At 37.5% G+C, this 21,454-nt stretch overlaps 1 protein-coding gene across 1 annotated transcript in view; it reads right to left on the bottom strand.

The window, feature by feature from the left end:
- Positions 1–12,237: 12,237 nt before the first annotated feature.
- Positions 12,238–21,454, bottom strand: part of CNRIP1 (cannabinoid receptor interacting protein 1) — an 11,150-nt gene continuing 1,933 nt past the window's right edge. Inside the window, exon 3 of the mRNA XM_038132599.1 lies at positions 12,238–17,577. Within this exon, the coding sequence (XP_037988527.1) occupies positions 17,413–17,577 (165 nt within the window). The 3' untranslated portion in view covers positions 12,238–17,412. The remainder of the gene's footprint in view (positions 17,578–21,454) is intronic.

Raw genomic sequence — 21,454 nt, 5'->3', positions numbered from 1 at the left:
TGTAGTGTGTGGGTAGATAGCAAGTGCATTGGCTCCTGCCATGCTGCAGGAAAAAGGAATGTACCACTGGTTTTGCCCTCCTTACTCGGAGTTTCCCACATATGATCTGCTTGTATGAACCTGTACCTGTCTGCTTCCTAATTCCGTTCTTAAAATATTATCCCTCTTAGCTTGAACAGTTCATGTAGCTGAAGTTTTTCTAAAGTTAAGTTATCAAGCAGTTGGACTGGGGAGAGAATACACATGCAGTTATGTTGGCAGACTGGAAAATGAGTAAAAATTTCTGTAAAAGAAAAGAGCTGTATTAGGTGACTGGGACTAGAAGCCTCTTTAGTTGCCTACTGTCACCAAAACCCCATCTCTAACCACCGGTCAGTCATTGATGCCCATTGGGTGAATAAAGCTTGATTTCATTATCACACTTGGGACCAGGGTTGGATCTGGGTCAGGCTGAGAGAGGAGTGTAGTGCGTGTGGATAGGAAAGAGCTGGCAACAGATGGTATCATAGTGGGAAGAAACAGACAGCTCACCAGCTGACAATGTTTCTTCTGCGTTTTGTCAATTATTTGTTTTTCTTCAGGGAAGAACTCAGTGTTTGGTTAAGTTTTGTTGTTATTTTTTATGGTTATTGATCCTAGGAAATCATCTTGTCTACTCTGAACTTAGTATTCCTTTAATTTAAGGCCATTTTATATCCTAAGTAATATGATTAGTGCTCACATTTTAGGACTGTATTTTCTTAATCAAAAAACCCCTTCAAGTTACACATAAATATTTTGGCAAAGGGTTCTCCAAAACCATGAGCAGAATATTCATCTTTGTGGCAGATGGTTCTACAGTAATTGCTGATTCATAGCCTTTTGAAAAAGGAAGTAAGCTACTCATGATTTTGTGGACTAAGCATTTTGACTAAATGAACTTGTTTATATCAGCATATGGCTTTTGCAGTAAGCTTAGGGTTAGAAAATACTGCTTATATTTTACAAGTAGGATTGACTTAATTTAGTGATTGCATGGATGAAAAGGACTCATACACTAGTTTTTCATTCAGTAAGTATTTTTAAGGTTTTGTTAAACAAGAAGATAATTTTATTATTCATTGCTGTTTTTCTTAAGCAAAACCCTAAAATGTTTAAAACCAAGCATTTGCTTATTTTGTAGAGCATTTACCGTGTAGTTATCAAAGAGATGAGTTTCTCATAGACTAAATTTTTTTTTTAATTCCTGCTATAGATTTAAATTATCATTAGCTTGTGGATGAATATTAGTGATTCCTAAGCTTTGAAATTTTAACTTGTTTTTATATCTATTTAATTTTAAAAATTTGAGTAGCTGCCTGTGAGAAGGACGACTGCTTTCTTGAAGGAATAATTTAACTAATTATGTATAAACATTTCTTCCATGCTTATCACCATAGTAACTGAGGCTTCAAGTTAGTGTGCTTTGCTGAGTAGGGTTGCAAATGCTGTAGTGAGCCAAGGCCTGAACTTCTGTATGAAAATAGAGTTTCACATTTCGTTGAGGCACAGCTAATCCCTGCTACACCTTTTTGACCTTGTGCCATTATTTATATTCCCAGGGCTGCAAGCATGGCAGAAACCTGGGAGTTAATGTGTCTGAAAATTAACCTTCCTGAAAATTAGTGTGCACCAAATCATCTTTCTGATCTGCTCAAGCATGTGATTGTATGGCCGCTAGTGAGGCACTGGGGAGACTCAGGAACATGTGATTGTGATAAGTATGGAGAGACAGCTGCAAATTAAGCTGATTACAAAGCTGCTCTGGAAGCCACTTGTTTAGGGCCTGACTATGCTGTATCTAAAATTGTTGAGTTGGGAGTTAAGCCAGTTTAAGTGAGGAAATGATCTAACCGTTATTAATTTGAAGTGCGTTCTGTGACTTTGGAAGTATATCCCCAAGCCAAGTATCTACTTGGTGCTGTTTTGAAAATGGAACATGCTGTCAGGATTGACTTTTGATGTCTCTTCCGCATGCTGACCTCTGACAGCTGGTCACAGAATTTCATCAGAATGTTCACTTCATAGATTCTGTTGCAATTAACTTAATTGCATCTCTTTATTTTCATCTTCTTTTTATATGTACCTTGACAATTGCTGTCAGAGAAACCTCATCTTTTTACTTCAGCTTTCATTTTAACAGCAGCAAGGGTAGTACTAGCTATTTCTGTAGCCTGTTTGTAAGTAAATCTCAGATGTATTCATGCTTCTGATGTTCCCTCCATCTTATAAAACATGGCAATCTGTTTTATAACTACAAAGCTTCAGAAACTCAGACTTTAAAACTCAGAAAGACTTCAAAACATTTTTCCTAAAAACTTGATGAAGGATGAAGGCTTTTAATTTTTATTTGTTACATTAACCAGGCCATCATTTTGAGCCTTAAAAATTACACTGCCATTGTATTTTTCCAGTGCACTTTAGATCATCACCATCCAAGGTCCTGATCCCACTTGTTTAACAATGCATGTTTCAAACAATACTACTGATTTATTACTCTTCATTTACTGTTACCTGATTTGGAGACAATCAGATACTGGGGCATCAGCATTAATTCTGCAGTATTTGCAAACAGAGAAATGATTTGCAGGTGTAGCACAGTACAGGAGTTGAGCACACTTGCAAACTGCAGTGTGAAGTGTGATATTGTATAGCCATTTATAGCCTGAGTTTTTAAGAGCTGTAACTCTGCTTTTGGCTTGGCTAACTTCCATCGCTGTTGTAGATTACATTTACAATCAAGTTGTTGCCAAACTTCCACTCAATGTTGAGGTCATGTTTACTACTGCGCAGCTGCATAGTGAAGAGTTGCAGTAAAAACAAAATAAACTTAAGACTATTTGAGGAGCAGCTCTCTATGGGACTGGACAGCAAGTGAATGTTGGGCAAAAGCTCAAATTGACTGCAGACCAAAGCCAAATATTTTTGGCAGCATTTAAATTTTACTGTTCCATTATAGCTGATGTGTTCTTGAGTGCAGCTCTAATAAAAACAACTTGTGCATGTTCTGAGTACTGTTTAAAAAGAACATAGATGTAAGAAAACTGGAGTCTGCTGCTCTCCATATGTGGTATTGGAATGGTGCGAATTTTTCATCTATTAGCCAGACTGAGGAGCCTCCTAAAAACGCCATGCACATTAAATTTCTGGCACTGCTCATGAAAAGAATGCTGTTGGAATTCTTGAGGACCTGGCTAAAGGCTAAATGTGGTCCTCCCAGATGAGACTTAAAGTATACTACAAATGAACTGCAATGGAGCTTTCATTATGGCTTAGCTGTTCAGGATAAGACTCTCACACCTATATCCCCCTTTTTTGTTTTAAAATTGTGTAGATAGATGCATTTTTGCTGGTGTGAATGCCAGTAACTCTTTGAGCTTAAAAAGCCCCCAACCCAAAAACCATGGGCAGGGAAGGGCTGTTACTGCCACTGACATTTTGACAAGCCTTTTTTAGCTATCTCTATGTAATGAGGTATATGCAGTGATGATCAGCTGCATTTGACAAGCAAAATTCTCCAAAATACTATGTTTTCTGTGTGAAAACAGACCACAGAGCAGAGGAGAAAGATTTTTGTATTATTCTTACATGAGGAAAGAGATTGGTTTATATCTTTTCTTAAACACCAAAAATCCATGGAGAACCAACACCTTATTGTCCCACTTGTATAAAGGCTTCAGCTGGAATTCTCAACTTTTTAAAGACTAGTCAATCAAATACAGAATATTAGTGTGCAGGAAACCAAATTTCTTTATTTCTGGTATTTTAAACTTTTTTTTTCTTTTCTCAAAAGTTGATTTTGAAGCTGGTATTTGGGGATATGATCATAGTAGCTTTGTGAGTTATTGCAAATACACATGCAAAAGTTCACAGAACACTATTAGAATTGGAGATGTAATTGAGTTTTGGCCTGACTCAGTATGGCTTGTGTGCTCTCAAATCTCAGTGAACCTGGGTGGGGTCCGAAACCTTTTTCTCATAGCTGGAGTCAGTTCTTTTTTCTACTGTCAAATTTTGCTGATCTCTTTTTGTTTTAGTATTATTTCTCTTTATAGTCATGATGAAAACTAATTGAAATAATTCTTATTCTTATTGTGATGGATTTACTCTGGCTGAACGCCAGATGCCCACCAAAACTCTATTTACAGCCCTCCTCAGCTGGATAGAGGAGAGAAAAATATAACCAGAGGCTTCTGGGTTGCAATAAGGACAGAAGGAGATCACTCACCAATTACTGCTGTAGGGACAAAGACTCGGCTTGGGGAAACCAATTTAATTTATTAGCAATTGAATCAGAGTAGGATGATGAGAAATAAAAAATGTTAAAACACTTTCCCACATACACTCCCTTTTCTAGGCTTAGCTTTTCTCACAAACTCCCAAGATGCAGGCAGTTTTGCAGTCTACTGCTCTTATTTGCTGTACTCTAAGTATTGAAAGTCTGAATATTTTTGTGTCCATTCCTATTTCACAGATAAAACTACTCAGAAATGGAAGTGCATCACATAGACTGTGATAAATCTCTTTTACCAGACAGGCCAAATACCTTAAGGAAAGCCATTTTGGATTGTAAAACTTTTTAAATTATTTCATGAATTCAGTAAAGCTGAATAATATCCAGGGATTATATAAGTATTTCATTTTCCATGGAAGTGAGCTTCCAAAACAATGTGTTTATTTTGCTTCTGAGGTGGAGGTGCTGTAGTTGCCCAAGTTCAGGTTTCACCTTCAAACAGAAATCTAACTGAAGCAGAAGAGTCCTCATAACCATTCTGTTTTTCTGTGCTTGCATCTTGTATTTGATTTGCCATGTACTCATGTCCTCTGTAGACTGTGGTTCAACTCTCCAGTCAAAATCCTGGTATGCCTCCTATGCAAGAGTAGCACAAAAAGGAACCATACTGGGAGAAAAGACCTGGGACCCATTAATGTTCAGGTTTAAGTAGATATGTAGTTTAGGAAGGATTGTACCCTACAGTTTATTTTCACTAATTTGGAATAAGAAAGGGTTGAGGCAAATAAAATCTTAGAGAGCCAAATGATTATTTTAACCCTTCATCTTGTTAGAAAGTAATACTTTGAAGGGAAAAAAAAATCACACTTGATGTATATCACTTATGTCTATGAGCCATAGTAACTTTACAGGTATGATAGAGGTAAGTAGTTTATATAATTTACTTAGTCATATACAGTCTTAGTTATGAAATAATACTTACAGAGCTCTTTAAATCAAAACAAGTTTTTGCAGAAAAAAATTTTGTCACAAAATTTCTGCTTTCTAGATCAACCAAATTAAGCATCCCAAAATTCCAGTTGACTCTTTGTGTGTATATACATTTCATTTTCATTAGATCTCCTTGAAAATGAAGAATTTTTTTGGTTAAGGTTGTAGTTGGAATGTGTTTTTCCAGTCTTTATTTGAAAAGTAATTTTTGAAGAGTATCAGGTAATGCTTTAGTATCAGGTAATGCTTTAAATAGCAAGAGACAATTTTCCTTTTTCAGAATGCTCCAATTTTTTTCTGTTTCTTACAGCTTCTAATGTTCTTTTTTCTTTCAAGTCAAGTAAAGCAGGTAGATGCTTAGCAACTCTGAAATTCAAACTATATATCTGGGTATCTAGTTTTGGTTAAAACATTGTGGATCAGTTTATAATAATGGAATTTAAGTGAAACCAAGTAATTCTTGTTTCCCAGACAAGTCTAATTAGCTACCTTATACTCTGTCCTTCACCTTTTTATCTTAGAGTAGACTCTAGCATTTTGTGTTTCTCAGTTGCAGTTTCAAGTTGTAAGAAAATTACTGTTTTCAGAATCTTTAAAAACTTCATAATTTCTTTTCAAAGGCACGAATAAATAAAAACCCCCCAAACAATCAAAACCCCTGCTTAAGGAAATAGAACAGAAGTCATAGAATAAATGTAATTATTGCCATTAAGTGACTACAAGTCCTACTTTGAAACTTAATGTCAAGTTCACTTTAAGTCTTTGTAGTCCCAGTAGGTCAAGTGAGTGGTGATACAGAGTGTCCCTCAGTAAAGATTTTTACTGGACCTAAGGAGATTTTTCAAGATCATGTTGGCTACCTTTCAAAATGTATCACTGAGGGTGCTTTTTAATCTGTTTTCTATGTCCAAGCTTTATCTGTATTCACCCAGACCTTTGAAAAGACTCTTCAGACATTTCATTGTACACAGCTGTCCCTTTTCCCTCTGGGACTTATTAATGTTAAACAAACAAGATTCTGGTTGCCTTGCAGACTCTTTTCAAACTATGCTATCTGGCCAGTATTGGGTTCTCTGGGGGGGTTTTTGGTTTGTTTTTTTTTTTTTTTTTTGGTTGTTGTTGTTGTTGATGTTGTTTTTGTTTGTTTGGTTTGGTTTGGTTTTTAGATTTACATTTACCATATAGCGTGATAATTTTGCAGGGTTAATTACTGGTGAATAGGAACAGTTTTGTTCTGAAAAATTACCTTGAGCATAGAGTGTGACCTGATGTTGTCTGTAGATTGCAGATATTTTAGATAAGGCTTTTATTAATGAAAATTTAACATTACAAAGTTATTAGTCAGAGCTGGCTTTTCTGACTTGACATTTAGCCTTCTGTGGAGCTGACCACTGCTTGCAGCTGAATCTGTTTTTGCTAGTTGTTGATTATGTGTAAGCCAAAACACAGCCTGCATGGTTATATCATAGTTAGCTTTGAAATAGTAGCAAGTATTTGAAGACAAGGAAGATTTGCAATATTGCTTTTCACTTATGACTTTAATAGTAGGAGGGAGTTCTGAGCAGCATGGAAGGCCTTTGGAGCAGAAGTTATATTTTGTCTAATCCTTTCTACCTCATTTTGCTCCACAGGGCTTTGATCTGGGATTAGATCTGTGTGTATAGATCTGTGTATATATAGCAATTGCTTATTCAGGGCAGAATGGTTTCTTGAAGTTCCTGCAAACCTGGAAACGGGGTGGGTAGGGTGTTTCTAGTTCTCTGAGTGTGCAAACCAATAATACACTCTTCAACACGGAAAATGATGCCCAGGATTATTAATTATCATATATGTTTCCCCATATATTTTGAAGTTTGATACTACAAGAGGCCTCAAGGACTCCTTGTCCCATTTGTGTACATGTGTTATTCCCACTGTCAATGATAGGAGTTAGCTATACACATCTGGAGGAGGATTTACCCATTTGACTAAACTTAGCAGGGAATATGAAATTCTCTCCTCTCTAAAACTGGATAGTTTAAGCATCACTCTTACCTCTGCATTTTGTGATTTTTTTTTGCTTAGGAAACTGATGTGGAAGTAGCAGCTGGGAAATGTGATGATAGCACATTGATGGAAATTGCAGCTCAGAGCTGTTTTTGTGGAAAAAGTAGCCATTAAGGTTGACCCTGGTAAAAGCTGACTATCACTTACTGGCTTCATAAATAGTTGACCAAAGAGAGGATGCCTTCTTTTTGTGTTATATAAGATATACTTTCAAATATTCAAATATTATTTTCAGTCATTAAGCCAGATGTTAAGTTCTCTGTATTATTGTGTTTTATTGTTTCTCTTATACTACTATCTGGGTAGCTCATACCTTTAGTCACATAAGTGACATTTATATACATCAGATACATCTGGGCATGAATGGTGTTGGACTTGATGTGCTCAGGTTTTTCCATTATGTAAGTAATTGCATTAGGGGATAATAATAGTGTGACATGAACAAGGGTGCAAGAAGGGTTTAGCTTTTGTTGTTGTTGTTGTTTTTTCAATTTTTGAATCTTCTTTGGTAATCCTGTGTGGAAGCTGTCAGGCGTGGGGCACTCCAGCATGTTTAGAGCTCCTACACATTTCTAAATTGAGAGCTGCGACAGAGTGTCATCTTAGCAAGAGAAAAGCTCCCTCCTGTGGAAGACATAAACCTCTGCTGTGACAAGGAGCAACCATAAGGGCATTACACCGTGATTTTAAATTAGCAAGAAAAAGGGTTACAAGCACTGTGTGACTTTGCAAATACTGGAATGCAAAACCTTACTCCCTGTTATTTTTTTCTGAAAGTAATTTTTTCATATTTTTATGACTTATAACTGAGATACAGTTTTAGAAATAACTGTTTGCTGTAAGTAATACTGGATCATTTAAATACTATAATGTGGCCACAATGGACTCTGTAGTGTTAAAGGGATCTAAAGCAGCTGATGTTTTTTTCAGATTTTGCTTTCTGTAGCACTTTGCTGAAAAACCATACTGTTTTGGACATTTCTGTCAATTTGAGTTTTAGAGCTTACTTTTGAAAAAATTCGTTTTCTTTTTCCTTTTTTTAAAAAGTTTGATAATCTGTATATGTCGAAGATCTGTATTAAAATGATTTTGAATCTTGCTCTGATTGGTGGTCCTTGGTAGAATGTTCTGCTGAGCTCAAAACCCTGTGTGACTTGAAAAATAAAACTTCATAGAAAGCATAAAGATGAAATTGTGGTGGAGGGGCTGGAAGTAGAACTTGATATAAAATTTCTGCTAGAAACAGTATTTTTACCTTTGAGCTGAATATAATTCATGCTTGTGATCTGAAGGTAGACGTCTCTAGCTCATTAGCACATTAACAAAACCCTGAGGCATTGACTTCCATAAATGCTCATATTATTCCCCTGAGAATGAAGCACTTTTGGGGAGGGGGAGATGGATCTTTAGTATTCTAGTAGAGTTTTAATTTTACTAATTCCAATTTATTGCCAGCTAGAGCGGACTGAGACAGCACTGAGTGCTCTGACCCACTGCAAGAAACTGTTGTGTTGTGATTGGGTATTCGGATCCTGTCCATTGGCCTAATAGTAAATTGTCATCTTGTTCAGAGAGAGCTGGGTTCTAGCTTGTGGCACACGGTAGGTTAACTTTTGTTTCAAAAGCATGAGATTAGCCATGTTATGTAATGGTGAAGTGAGATTTGGTTCTGTCTTTAGAAATGTTATGGTGTACTTGCTTATTTTGATAGAGTTTGGAGTCATCTTTGAAGTAGGGAATGGTTGCTGTGTTAAGGTAGTATTATCTTTATTTATGAGAACTGTTAAGATGTTATAGTTTGGGTGAGCAGTCCTAATGATTGTGCTTGCAAAGAAATGTAAGCTCCCGAATTTGTGGCAAGCAGAAATTCTCATGAGGCTGCATGTAACAAAGGCTCAAGTCAGAATCATGAGAGATGTTGGCTGAAGTGCCTTATCAGTGAGGTTCAGTGGTGTGTGAGCTTCCTTGGACCTCTCTGATCTCCTTCTGGACCACAGAGCACTCGCTGGCTGCTGCTCTTCAGGTGCCAGTTTGGATTAAAGAAAATCAGCAAAAGCAAAGAGGAGTTCCTTTCACATAGAAGTACTTGCAGTGGGTTCTGCAAGGCTGGAGTGTTGTATGGGAGGGGAAGTGGTCTGTGCAGCTCAAATGGGGATGGAGAGGCTTTCACATGTGGCTTACAGCTCACTAATGGCTCCTAGGATTGAAAGTTCCTTCCTGGTACATATGAGTCACTGTGCCTGGAGGGACTAACATGTTTGGATGAGGCATTTGGGGACAAGGTTCAGTGGTGCACTTGGCAGAGCTAACAATTGGACTCAATGATCTTAAACGTCTTTTACAACCTAACTAATTCTACAGTTCTATATTTGCTGTTAGTGGCTCCATCTACCGATTGGCTGGAGTATTTCTGATTGCTGCTTTTTGCCCTACGGCAATTTTTGTCTGGTTTCTTAAGAAATTGAAGCTTGTGTCGACCACACTTTGTCTTGCTCTTCTCCTTCCTCTGCATCCCTCCACCCCCAATATTAGACATTTTTAATGAAAATCCACTACTGAGTTGCTTTATTTTATGAAATTACAAATCTGAACACTACATTGGATGAAATTAGTTTCCCTAATGATCGAGGGGTTGCATCATGAGTTGAACTGTAATGTTATACCATCAGGGAATCCACAGGAGATGGACAGGAAATTAGTCTCTATAAGTCCTATGATTCACCATGACACACTAAGAGAACAAAAGTAGAATATAAATTTTACTGTTTTTAGCATTCACATGGCAGTGATTTCTGCAAAGCAACGTGAACTGGAAGAAATAGCTTTAAATCTCTGGCTCCTCAGCAGTTAATTTTCTTTTACTGGGGCTGTGGGAATTGAAATAATGATAAAAATACAGAGGAGAAAACATACCAGAGCTGGACATTTATTCTTGACTGGAACGACTACTAATTTGTACCTGCTCACTTTAAATAAAGTCTTGTTTGAAAATGTAGACTATGGTTGAAACAATTTCAGAGATGGTCTGGTGTTTTTGAAGTAATTTAAAGCACTGGTTTGTATCACCTATTGCCGGTTGCATTAAAGCCTTGTCCTCCTTCTGGGAATTCTGCATTAAAGGGGCTAAACAACAGGTAACTCAGAGCTGGTCTGAGCCTACTTTTTTCCACTGCATCCCAGAGACCATTTTCTCATTTAATTTTTCATTTCTATGAGATTTTAATAAAAGCCCAGGTGGCGAGAAGGAGATGGGCTAAAACTGCTAAAACTTCCACCCCTTTTTCTCCTCAATTGATTCCACCTTTTTTTCTCCTCCATTGAAATTCTTTGTTAAATAGTATAAAACTAGCTTGAATGTTGTTCAGCAACATGAGCAGCATGCTTGGCTTGGCTGAAGTGTGCCAACATCTACTTGGAGTACTTTCTCTAATGTTTTGAGGAGTGCTGTTCCACAGGGTACTCAGTTGGTATGCCCTCTGTGTTGGAGGTGTAAGGGCTTCCTTGCTCATTCCATACTATGGAATATAGTGCTGCTTCTCCCACCCTCTTGGATTATTACATTAAAAGTTCCTGAATGACTGAGGGCCTTATATTTTGGAAATTGCCAGTTACTCCAGAGCCTTCAAGGAAAATGAGTGATAGATTGAACAGCAAATGCTGAGAGAAGAGAAAGGCTTTTCTGTCTCTCCATTATGGATGAAAGATGAGAGAGAAGGGATGTTGATAAGCAATGACAGGAAGTGAAACCTGAGAAGCTTGAGATGAGTATGAAATCTGTGGAAAGTTACTGTCACTGAGCTTAGTGAGCCAGAAGCTTAAAGCTGCTTACCAATAAAAACCACGGAGAGTTCAGTAGGAGATTTTTGAGGTTAGGAACAGTCTTTCTGGCTGAACTGAGAAGAAGTATTAAAGGTGACTGAGATGGAGAGTACCAAAAGAGATTTTTTGGTAGTTCTCTGCTAGTGTTATATTTTCATATGGAGACTCCTAGTGACTGTTTTCCCCACTGCCTGTGGGTCAAAAGCACACTCTGAGATTCTCCTGTCTCTTTCTTGTAGCATGACTCCAAGCCCATGCCCCTCCAATATTTTCCCTTTAGATATCTGGACTCTGGCTAAGCTGGTGTCTCTGATTAAGGCATGGTTCCTCAGGGATTTGTAGAATGGAGTATAAGAAAAAAATTGTGTACTTAGCTGTTCTAGTCATGGTTCTCCAAGAATAAAGGCTATAGGCAGACTGCAAGGTGGCAAATAATCTTCCTTTCATGTGCTGTTGGATCGTCTCTCAGTTCTGGAGCTAAGTATATGGCAGCATTCCTTCTTCACTTACTTATTTGTGTTTGAGGGCTGCTGCTGGATTTGCAGGGCTGAAGCAGAAAGAAATCAAAATTGATAGCTATTTTTATTAAAAGAAAAAAACCTCAACCCTTCAAGAAAATTTTCAGCTCTGTAAGTTAATTGTACAAGTGATTCTGTATCTGGTTCCAGGTGCAAAATGTTAATTCTTGCTGCCTGGAGAAAAATAAATGTATTTTCTAAGATAGGGTAAATGATCTGTAGAAGAAATCTTTTCACTTTATTTATAAGAAACAACCTCCCTGGAAGTGTTTCCTCAACTTCTTTAAGTTATACTTAATCTGTATTAAAATGGTTAGGTCTAAATTCTTACAGTTCTGTTTTAAACAAGGGAAGTTCATTCACATTTTAGCATATTAGGGCAAATTTGTCTCTCATGTTTACTCCATATGTTTTGGTCAAACTTTGTACTAGTAGTGTATTTGGGACTTTTATTTTCTTAACCATCTACCTCCTACCCCTTTAAGGTTAGTAAAGCTCAGTGTAAACATTGTGAATTTAATTCATGGTGTGACCAGCACATTTATGTCTGGCTAGTACCTTGTCCTGATACACAAAATGCTGCCAGACTTGAACAGAGTAGATGCACAATGCTTTTTAGTTTGTTTGTTTTAATGCTTTTTAAATCTTTGGAGGGTAGTCATATAGTTTCCATACAGAACAGGGATGACTGTAGTTGTATTTTCATACCCTGGTGTTTCCTACATTTGCTCAGCTTACCTGTAGCATAGTATTTAGCCAGAGATGTCTCAGAAGCCAGGAGTGAAAATTATACAATTAATTAAAAAACCACAATTCCAACACCCAACAAATTTAAAAAGGCACCAACTCAGACTATATATTCTATGCACAGAATTGGCCACAGCTTGTTCTCTCCAGTAAGTCTGAAATGTGGAAGTGCCTGAGCTCAATCTGTTGGCATAGCAACTTAGTGAGCAGGAGAATTCCATCCATCACAGTCAGAAAAGAGTGTACATTGTGATATTTCACTACTGCCACTTGTTTGCAGACCCTCTGGGGTTCACCTTAAGCTCATAAAGATTCAGTTCAAACTTCTGAGTTTGGTCCCTGTAGCACATATATTGTAGTTTCATGTGGATATTACTGACAGTGTTGTCACAATCACTCCTGTAACAGCAGGCTCCCAACCTTGTCTTTACTGTGCTGAGAATGAGCAGAAGGTCCAGTTAACCACCAGCACAGTTCTTGCTTTCATCACCATGCACTAATAGTTTTTAATTTCTTCTCCCAGGATTGTTCAAAGGCTGCAGATCCTAGATGGGATACCAGGCTGTCCCTCACTATTGGAATAAAGGAAGTAGGAGTGCCTGTTCTCTGGGGGAGGTAAACAAAGGTGTTACAGAGAGCATGCAAAGCACTTTTACATGGATTGCAGCATCAAGACTCAAGTTTGTCTGAGTGAGGACAAACAGAATATCAGGGCCTTAAACCTCGTCAATGCAGACGTGCTGCCATTAATTGTTTCTTAAAATTTAATATTTTTTAGCATAAAAATTGATGGAGAGGCTGTCTGTCATTGCTTTTAAGCCATGTCTCCAGTGGAGATCTGTTCGTCTATGTGCTCATAGTGAAATTCACTGTGGGTCAAAAGGTAACAAACTCCAATGACTGCAGTGGGATAACTCACAAAACCTTACAGTAGTCACAGAGAAACAATGCAGTGAGAACTGGTTTGTCTCTTCCTAGGTTGATGCCACCTTGTCTTCCTAATGCTGAAAGCCAAGGCTCATAGGGATTTGAAGCCTTAAATCCTGGTATCAGGGAGAGGGGAAAAAGGAAGCAGTCCAAGAAATGCTGGTGATAGCTGCCAAGCATGCAGCAGGGAAGGCCTGTGGGCAGGAGTAGGTGTCTCTCCTGGCCAAAGGTCTGGATCAGCTACTCTAAAGGGGACTTTGCAAGTCATTGCTTGTGAGCTTTGTAGAGTTAAGGGAAAACATGAATGTTGAAAGACTCATTATACTGCTGCTTTGTACTTCAGGGTTAACATAGTTATTAAGGCAATGCTCACTGCTTTGAAAATCATTGCATTTGTTTCAGATCTCAGAAAGAGGTTAGCATTTACAAAATGCCACATTCTTATTTAATCAAAGCTTCACATGAGGCTTTAGAAGAATGGAACACACAGCACATACATAAAAATTTTACATAGCAAGTGAGGGCAGTGCTCTTAACCAAGTGAAAAAGAACCTCTCCTGGCATGCAAAAGCCTTGTATTACAAAATTTACACCTTTATTGTACAGAAGTTCTGTTCACATCTTTTATACAAAGAATTATATAAATGAGGTCCTCTGATTCTTTGCTAGTCTGGAATCAGTAAGGGTTACTGCACTTGCAAACCACCGGACAGAGCTTCAGCTGAAGCCAGTAAAACCTCTTTACCATGTGAATGTAGAGCATTGAGACTTGAGGTGTATTATTTCTGTTTCATATACAGTCAGATGGTAGGAGATACCAAAGTCTGTAGTAGCTGCAGTAAACACAAAGCCTTGTGCAAAATCTAGTGATCTAATACAAAGCCCTACGCTGGATGACAACTGTAATAGTCATGACTAATAACTTGGTTTTGAATCCTGTTACTCAGCAGTATCAAAGAGCTATCTGCTACCTCTAAATATAGATGGAAAAGTGACACAAAGATTTGGAATGTTTGTTTCATTTTTCTTATGAAAATGACAGCTGGATACTTCATGACAAAAATCTTGAAGTCTCATATTTATAAAACCTCCAGCGATGAGTGCTTTCTGGTTTCAGCTGGATTGACACATTGACATCATTTTCTGACATATATGTTTGATCCTAGTGTACTGTGTCCTGAAATATAGTACTGAGTTCTGTATAAAAATGGAAATATTAATTAGAAAAAGCTGTGTAAGGAACAAACTTGTCTGGAGATTTAAATGCTGCTGAATAATGCATCAAACTGTCACAGCAACAGTTTTGTAGTGACTCAAATTCTATGAATATTCAACAGGGTTTTCCTGGATGAAAGAAATTCAAAACATTACTTTCATGAAACAGCTGAAGTCTTGGGTCTCCTTTACTAGGAGCAAATGGTTATTTTGTTAGCAAAGCACTTGATGAGCAAGAGGAAGTTGATGGGACTATTTTGCTTTACATGTGTGGAGTATCAGAGCTGGTGGTATGGATACTCAACTAACATCACATGAATAATCTTCTATTTAAGATTGCAATTTATTTAAGAATGCAAATCACATTTCTGTATGCTTAAACCTTACCCAGGGGAGAAGGATATAAGAGCTGATAAATGCCATTTACACTTTCCCCAGAGAAGCGATTAACCAATTCTCATCCTTTCTTTCCATGCTGCTGTCTATGAAAGGGGTGCTGCAATCATGGGCAGCAATGTTCAGTCTTAGGATATGGGACCTGTACAACAGTTGCTCTTGCTGTTCTCGCCTTTCTTTTAAAAGTAACTTGCTCCATCTGCAGCCTTTTTCTTGAGCATCTTCTCAACTGAATTGCTACAGGACCTGCTAGGTTGTAAGTGAAAAAATGCCCTATTTGGCATTAATGTGGGCATGAGAATTTGCCTTAGGAAGGGTATACTTCCAGCTGGCTGAGAATAACAATCCTCCTGTGCCAGGATTGGCTGGATTTATTCATTGCAGCATTTTTTAAATGCTGGAGAGCTAGGACACTGTGGGTCTTACATGTTTTTTACTAGGACAGAAGTCTACGAATTTATGTGTCACATGTATTGTGTGCCAGTGTACATATGTGTTCATATGTAGAAACAAAATAAACCAAAGTATGCAAATTATTGGAGAATAAAATCACTTTTCTAGCAATGTAGAAACAGAACTGATTCACAGCTGGAAGTCTAGAATCATTAAAGCATGTTATCTGGAAATTTCTGCTAAAATGCTGGCAGCAGTACTTCTGCCTGAAATGCAGATTTCAGTTTGGTCAGTTTTTTCATTTTGAAGAATTCTTGCTAGGAAAAGTCTAAGAAAGAAGTTAATGGAGAAGATTATGTCTAGATTTTCATTTCAGTAAAATTGCCCATATAATGTTGCCTTAGAATGGAGTTGCAGCTGGCTAGCTCACTGTTCTACAGCTGGATTATATCAGTGCCACTGTCAGTTCTTCTGGCTGTAGAAATCTAGTAAAGCTAGAAAACTAGTAAAGCCTTTTGATTAATAATTCACTGGAAGAAAATATTTCTTTGCTAATTCAATTCTGTTCTAAATCTTTACTTTTCACATTATATTACTGGAACTAACTGCATATTAATAAGCTCTTCTGAGTGTTATCACATTAACCATCTGCATTTTAGCACACTGGATCTGTGTTTCCTAGAAACAGTAGCTTTGGGTGAAGAACAGAAGGTACTTTGGACTGCATTCTCAGAAAGCACTGGCTACATACCCTCTACCGTCTGATTCTCTAAAACCACTGCCTCTTTAAATACAGTGTTTTCAGCTCATTTAGATGGCCATAGTAGAGAAAAAATTGTTTAGGTCCTTTATTACAAAGATCAAAAGTCATGTTTACCATTTACATATACAATTTACAAATTATTCACAAAGGGAATAACAGATATGCAGGAACTGACAGCTTACTTCAACCCAAGCTGGGGACAGGACAAGTGTAGTTGTTTCCTTGCTTCCCTGTCTTTACAGAAATAAAAGATATGTCTGTTTTGTGTTGTCTGTTTGTGTTAAACACTGATCTAGTGTTTATGAAGCACCTTTAACTATAACTATGCAAATGCTTGCATGCTTATCTTTATTAGAAAGACTGCAGTGCATGTATAAACATGCACTGGGATCTGCACCTTCACACTACTGAGTGCTTGTTGGTCAGAAATCTTGTCAATGAATACAGTGGTCATGCTTGAAAATGTTGATTTGTAAGATTTAACTGATCTCATCAATATGCCATTAAAATAAAAATGGAGTTTAATATCAGAACTCTTACACTAGGAAATAAATTAAGTATGACTGCTGTATATCTCAAGGATACTATATGATCTTAAGACAGGTCTTAGCCACATTGTTAGATGTCTTGGATAACACAACTGATTTATTGCTCTTCCTTCATCATGTTTTATATCATTTCCTAATGCTATTTCAAAGACTGGAAAACTTAACCAAAAAAAATCCTTTTTAGGAGATTTGGTAAATTAGCAAACTTCACAGAATATCTTACAGCACTTAATAAAAGGGAGAATGAGTTCCCAAATCCCTTGGTATGAAAGCAGAATACCAACAGTGCATTAGCTGCCATTTAGCTAAACCTACAAGTAACCATATTTTTAATTTTTGGTGTCCACTGTGAAGACAGTACAACAAAATGCTTGAAGGAACACACCGATTTTGGAGCAAATACAAATGGAAATACAGAAATCACCAATGTGATGCTAATCCGAATTCTAAGCAATGAAGCAAAACACTTCACAAAAGTTGTTACATCTAGTCAGAATAATCCAAACACTTACAACAGTATTATGATATGACTTCCTACCAAGATATCAGATAATCCTTTACCATTAACCTTTCAGTATTTTCAGAGTGACAGATAAAGAATGTTGCAGATGCCACGGTAAACTTAAAATACAGTAATAAGCAAATATTTTAGTGGCACCACCTGTTTATACAATGTAGTTGCTGGAACCTTATGGACCAAGCAGTGTTACAGTATGCCTTAGTTAAGGCTTCTTGCTGGCTTAAAAAGGTAGATTTTTCTTTAGGGAGATTGTCCAGCAGTATTGGTTTCCCATCTCTTCAATGGAAGGTCTCTTTATTGATCCACATGAGACTGCGTGTTTCATTTGGTTTGCATTCGTACTCAATACTGCCAAAGCTGTTTCCCCATTGGCAATGATCCCGTTTGTGGTAGTTGTAGAATTTGACTTGCCAGACTGTCTCAAAAACGCCAATGTCATTAAACTGTGAGGAAGAGGGAATACCAGTGTTAGTGAGCTGATTATTTTGTTGGTTTCTCTCTCATCCTGAGAAATAACACTTGTGAAGCTGCAGAACATAAAACACCTGGTATAAGGATCATTGTTCCTCAGATCAATAAATTGAAGACTTGTAAAACCTGCTCTAGTAATCAGAAAGTCTTTTATGTTTAGCCATACATAATACATGAAGGATCAGATCCTGGATGTACTGTCCTCTTGCACTCACGTCTGGGATAGGCGAGGGCAAGTTGCCACATGGATAAATGTTACTAACAACAAGAATCAAAGCCATAATCTTTCTTAAGATGACACAGCTTGTATATACTGTAGATCATGTACCAGTGATCTGCAGTGATACAGACCATCGCTTTACCTTTATGCCATACCTAGAGACTGCAGTTGGGATTGGGAAGTTTCTTCTTTTCCTCAGTCTGAAACTTTTAATGTATCTGCATTTTGAAGTCTTGTATTGTAGTGTATTGACTGAGATGTGCTGCTCTTGCACACCAGTTACTACTTTCCTGGGATTTTATTCCACATTTTAAATGTGACTTGAGCAAGAGAATTTCTGTATGCATGTCTGTAACTGCTACTTAGACTGTGATAGTGCAGCTGAGTAATAGGAGCTAATAAAGAGATAATCAGCCTGTTTAGCAGATAAGTGTCTAATACAGTGAAATAGTGAGACATTGACTTTAACTTTTCTATGCATGCAGCTTTGAAGTGAATGAGACTGTGGCTAGAATAAAAGTTCTATGGCTATAATAAAAAAGTTCTGTAAAATCAAGTTGGTTGTTTTTTTTTTTCTTTAAGCCACTCCTCGACACCTGTACAACATCAGAAAAACCTCAGTGAGGCTTTCAAGCATAAATTATAATTTCAGTTTTAATGGTAATGGAAAATTTGAGTTCCTATGCCTTGAGACATTGCAGAGAATCTCAAGAGTGGGTGTGAAGCCTGTATGTATTGCCATTAGTCCTAAGCCAGTATGGCTTATTGATTGTGTTACATTGTTAGAAGATACTAGATGTGAATTTAGTGCTACTGAATGGCATCATTCTTCAGTATTTTTCCCTTTCAGTATTTCCATCACTCACTTTAATGACAGCTTCTTCACTTGACTGTTTTCCATTCCTATCATGTGCCTGGGAACTGATGTTTGATCATCTGCCTGCTATAATCACATTTGCAAAGTCAGTATGAAAGCCCTTTTACAGAGAAATTGTTACTGATTTACAAGCAGAGTCTTCTGTATCCAGATTTTTCAGAAGGACACATCAGTCGTTGTTTTGAAATTGAAGATGTGGCTTGTAAGGTGCTGCTGTGTAACAGCCATTACTTTAAACCTTCCCTCTGCCCACTGGTAAGTTAAATCTAGGCTTGACAATAGCAGAAGCTGCTGTGTGCTATAAGTGGAGGGCTTTTATTCGGCTCCAGTTACAAGTGTTACCTTTACGGAGTAACTGAAACATTTCTGCCACTTCCTTTGACTAAGAAAGAGTCAGATGTACAGGCTATTTTATCTCTCCCAGCAACTAAAACCTTAATTAAGGACTTTTTTTTTTAATCAATCATCTTTGATAGTAGTCCTGTTGCACTCATAATGCAAGACAGTAAAGGTTAAGCACATTGGATATTACTGTGCACAGTCCACAAAACTTGTCAGAGAGGAGAATCAGCCATGCTCAGTGTGGAAACTAAGGAAGAAAAGGCTTTTCTAGTAACATTTGTAGAAGGTGATATGACACAATAGCATCATTTCATTTCATTAATGTATGAAAGATCTGAATCTCAAAAAGATAGATGAAGAAAGCAAATTTCATTTTCTTTCAATGACCCAGTTTGCTGAGCTACCCTGAGTAGTTTGACTGCTCTGGATTTCCAGGAGAAGGAAAAAATTAATTGCAGAGCTTTTCTACTTCATGTGCCTCCCTCAGCCTGGTACTTAGCACATGCAGAAGCTCTGTGGCATAATGAACATTCTGCATCCTCAGAGCTCCCCTGAATTCCCATGGCTCCTACAGTTGAATCCTGGCTACTCCACTGAGCTTATATATGGGCATCCCCAGGGAGGAGGAATAGCCCTGCTCCTTGCAGGTCAGGCTTCAGGTTAAGTGTATTTCCCTGTCTGCTCTTCTCTATCATCTGGTGCTGTAGGAGTAAATAGTTATTTAATCACTCCCTCTACATTTGCATGCTGAGATGATTTTATACTTATTACTGTGAATACAGTTCTAGCTTCTTTATTCAATCTTAGATAGTCTGATCAAGAATAAAATGAGGCCCAAAGGCAGGCTTCTAACTTAGTTTACACCATCTGCCAGACAGTTTAGCAGTTTCTGGATAGTGTGCATGATTGACCAATCAGGTAACAGAAACATATAATCAGATTCTGGAATTTAGAAACAGGATTGCTGTTTAACATGTTCAAACTCTGGCTGTCATGGGTCAGATGTCTACTAGCCAGTAAAGCAGCAACACAAAGAATTATTTGTTTAAAGTTTCAAAGCAGATAGGAAAGAAGTTCTTATGGATCTTAATGGACCTTAAGTCATTCAGACACTAGACTGGCAGTATCAGACTTGTTTTTGACTGCAGGACTGATCTCACAATCTATTTCTAATGTGAATTCAGTTTTTATGCCTAAAATAGTGTCCATATCGCCATAAGATGCATCAGGATTCTGTCTGTTTTAGAAAAGGAAGTGGAGGCAGAAGTTCCTCATAGTTGAAGAAAATAGGAAAATTTAAAGCTGTCTGCAATAAGCTTAGTTTTGAAGATTTAGGAAGTAGGTATCCAAAGCAGTTTTCAGACTAGGGTATCTAAGGCTTGTTCCCTAAATCTATTACAGCTCTGTTTAGCTAAGCAGCTAAAAGATGAGTTAAACATATAAATTCCTGTTGAGTTGCCTATATTTAATACTTAAAAGTATCATTTGTGGGTATCTAAGTCTGTACTGATGAACCTATCTATCAAGATCAGTTCCTAAAAGGAATTAAGGACTTGCTTAATGCTTGAAAATCCTATGAGCTTCATGGTTAATATCCCAGGATCTGATCTGTAAAAGCAGTTCTTTGGGCAAATATTGTGGCTACTCATTCCAGTGCTGCAACAAACAATGTCAGAGCTTGTAACTGAAAGTCAGACCCTCCTTACATTTTATCCGTGATTTGAATTGGTTTTCTCCAAAGGAAAAGTTAAACTTCTAGATTTTCAGAGTTCACATCAGTGCTGCACTTAAGGGTAAAGGTGACCAGCAAAACAGGGATGCCTTAGTCAAAGCAGATGGTTTTTTGGGAATGCTGTCCTTTATCCTCCTGGTACAAGGTGAAATATAACTACAATGATCAACAGTGGCATCCAGCAGCTATGTTCAGCTTGTTGTGAAATAATACTGTGTTTGGTTTTCCTGGGTGTTAAAAGGAGGTGGCTATATATGAAAGTGATTATCATAATACTCCATATTAGTCTTAATAACCTAAGATTATTAAATAGTAATGTGATGTGGGTCTCCAAAATTAAGTTAGGCACATAGTAATTATTAGAAACACCAAATGGAGATGTTCCAGTTCTTATTCAGAAGGGGATTACTATGCTGAACTATGATTCCAGAAAAAAAAATACTGAAGAGCAATATGATATCTTGTGTGCACTAAGCAAATGTCATAAAATTCTGAAATCTGGTGGGCTTGTTTAAGCTGGAACAGACTCTTAAGAGAGCTTCAGATGAAGATGGCTTACTGCCTTGATTCCTTTTTTTGATAGAGAAGACATGGAATAAACAGCAGGAATCCCTCACAGCTATAATCAGGAGAAGAAAAAAAAACTGCCAAAATTGAGCATACCACCCAAAGAGTTCT

Source organism: Motacilla alba, chromosome 3 (assembly GCF_015832195.1).
Source record: "Motacilla alba alba isolate MOTALB_02 chromosome 3, Motacilla_alba_V1.0_pri, whole genome shotgun sequence".
Classification (NCBI taxonomy): Eukaryota; Metazoa; Chordata; class Aves; order Passeriformes; family Motacillidae; genus Motacilla; species Motacilla alba.
The sequence above is the reverse complement of the archived record's forward strand: the minus strand, read 5'-3'. Positions and strand labels throughout refer to the sequence as shown.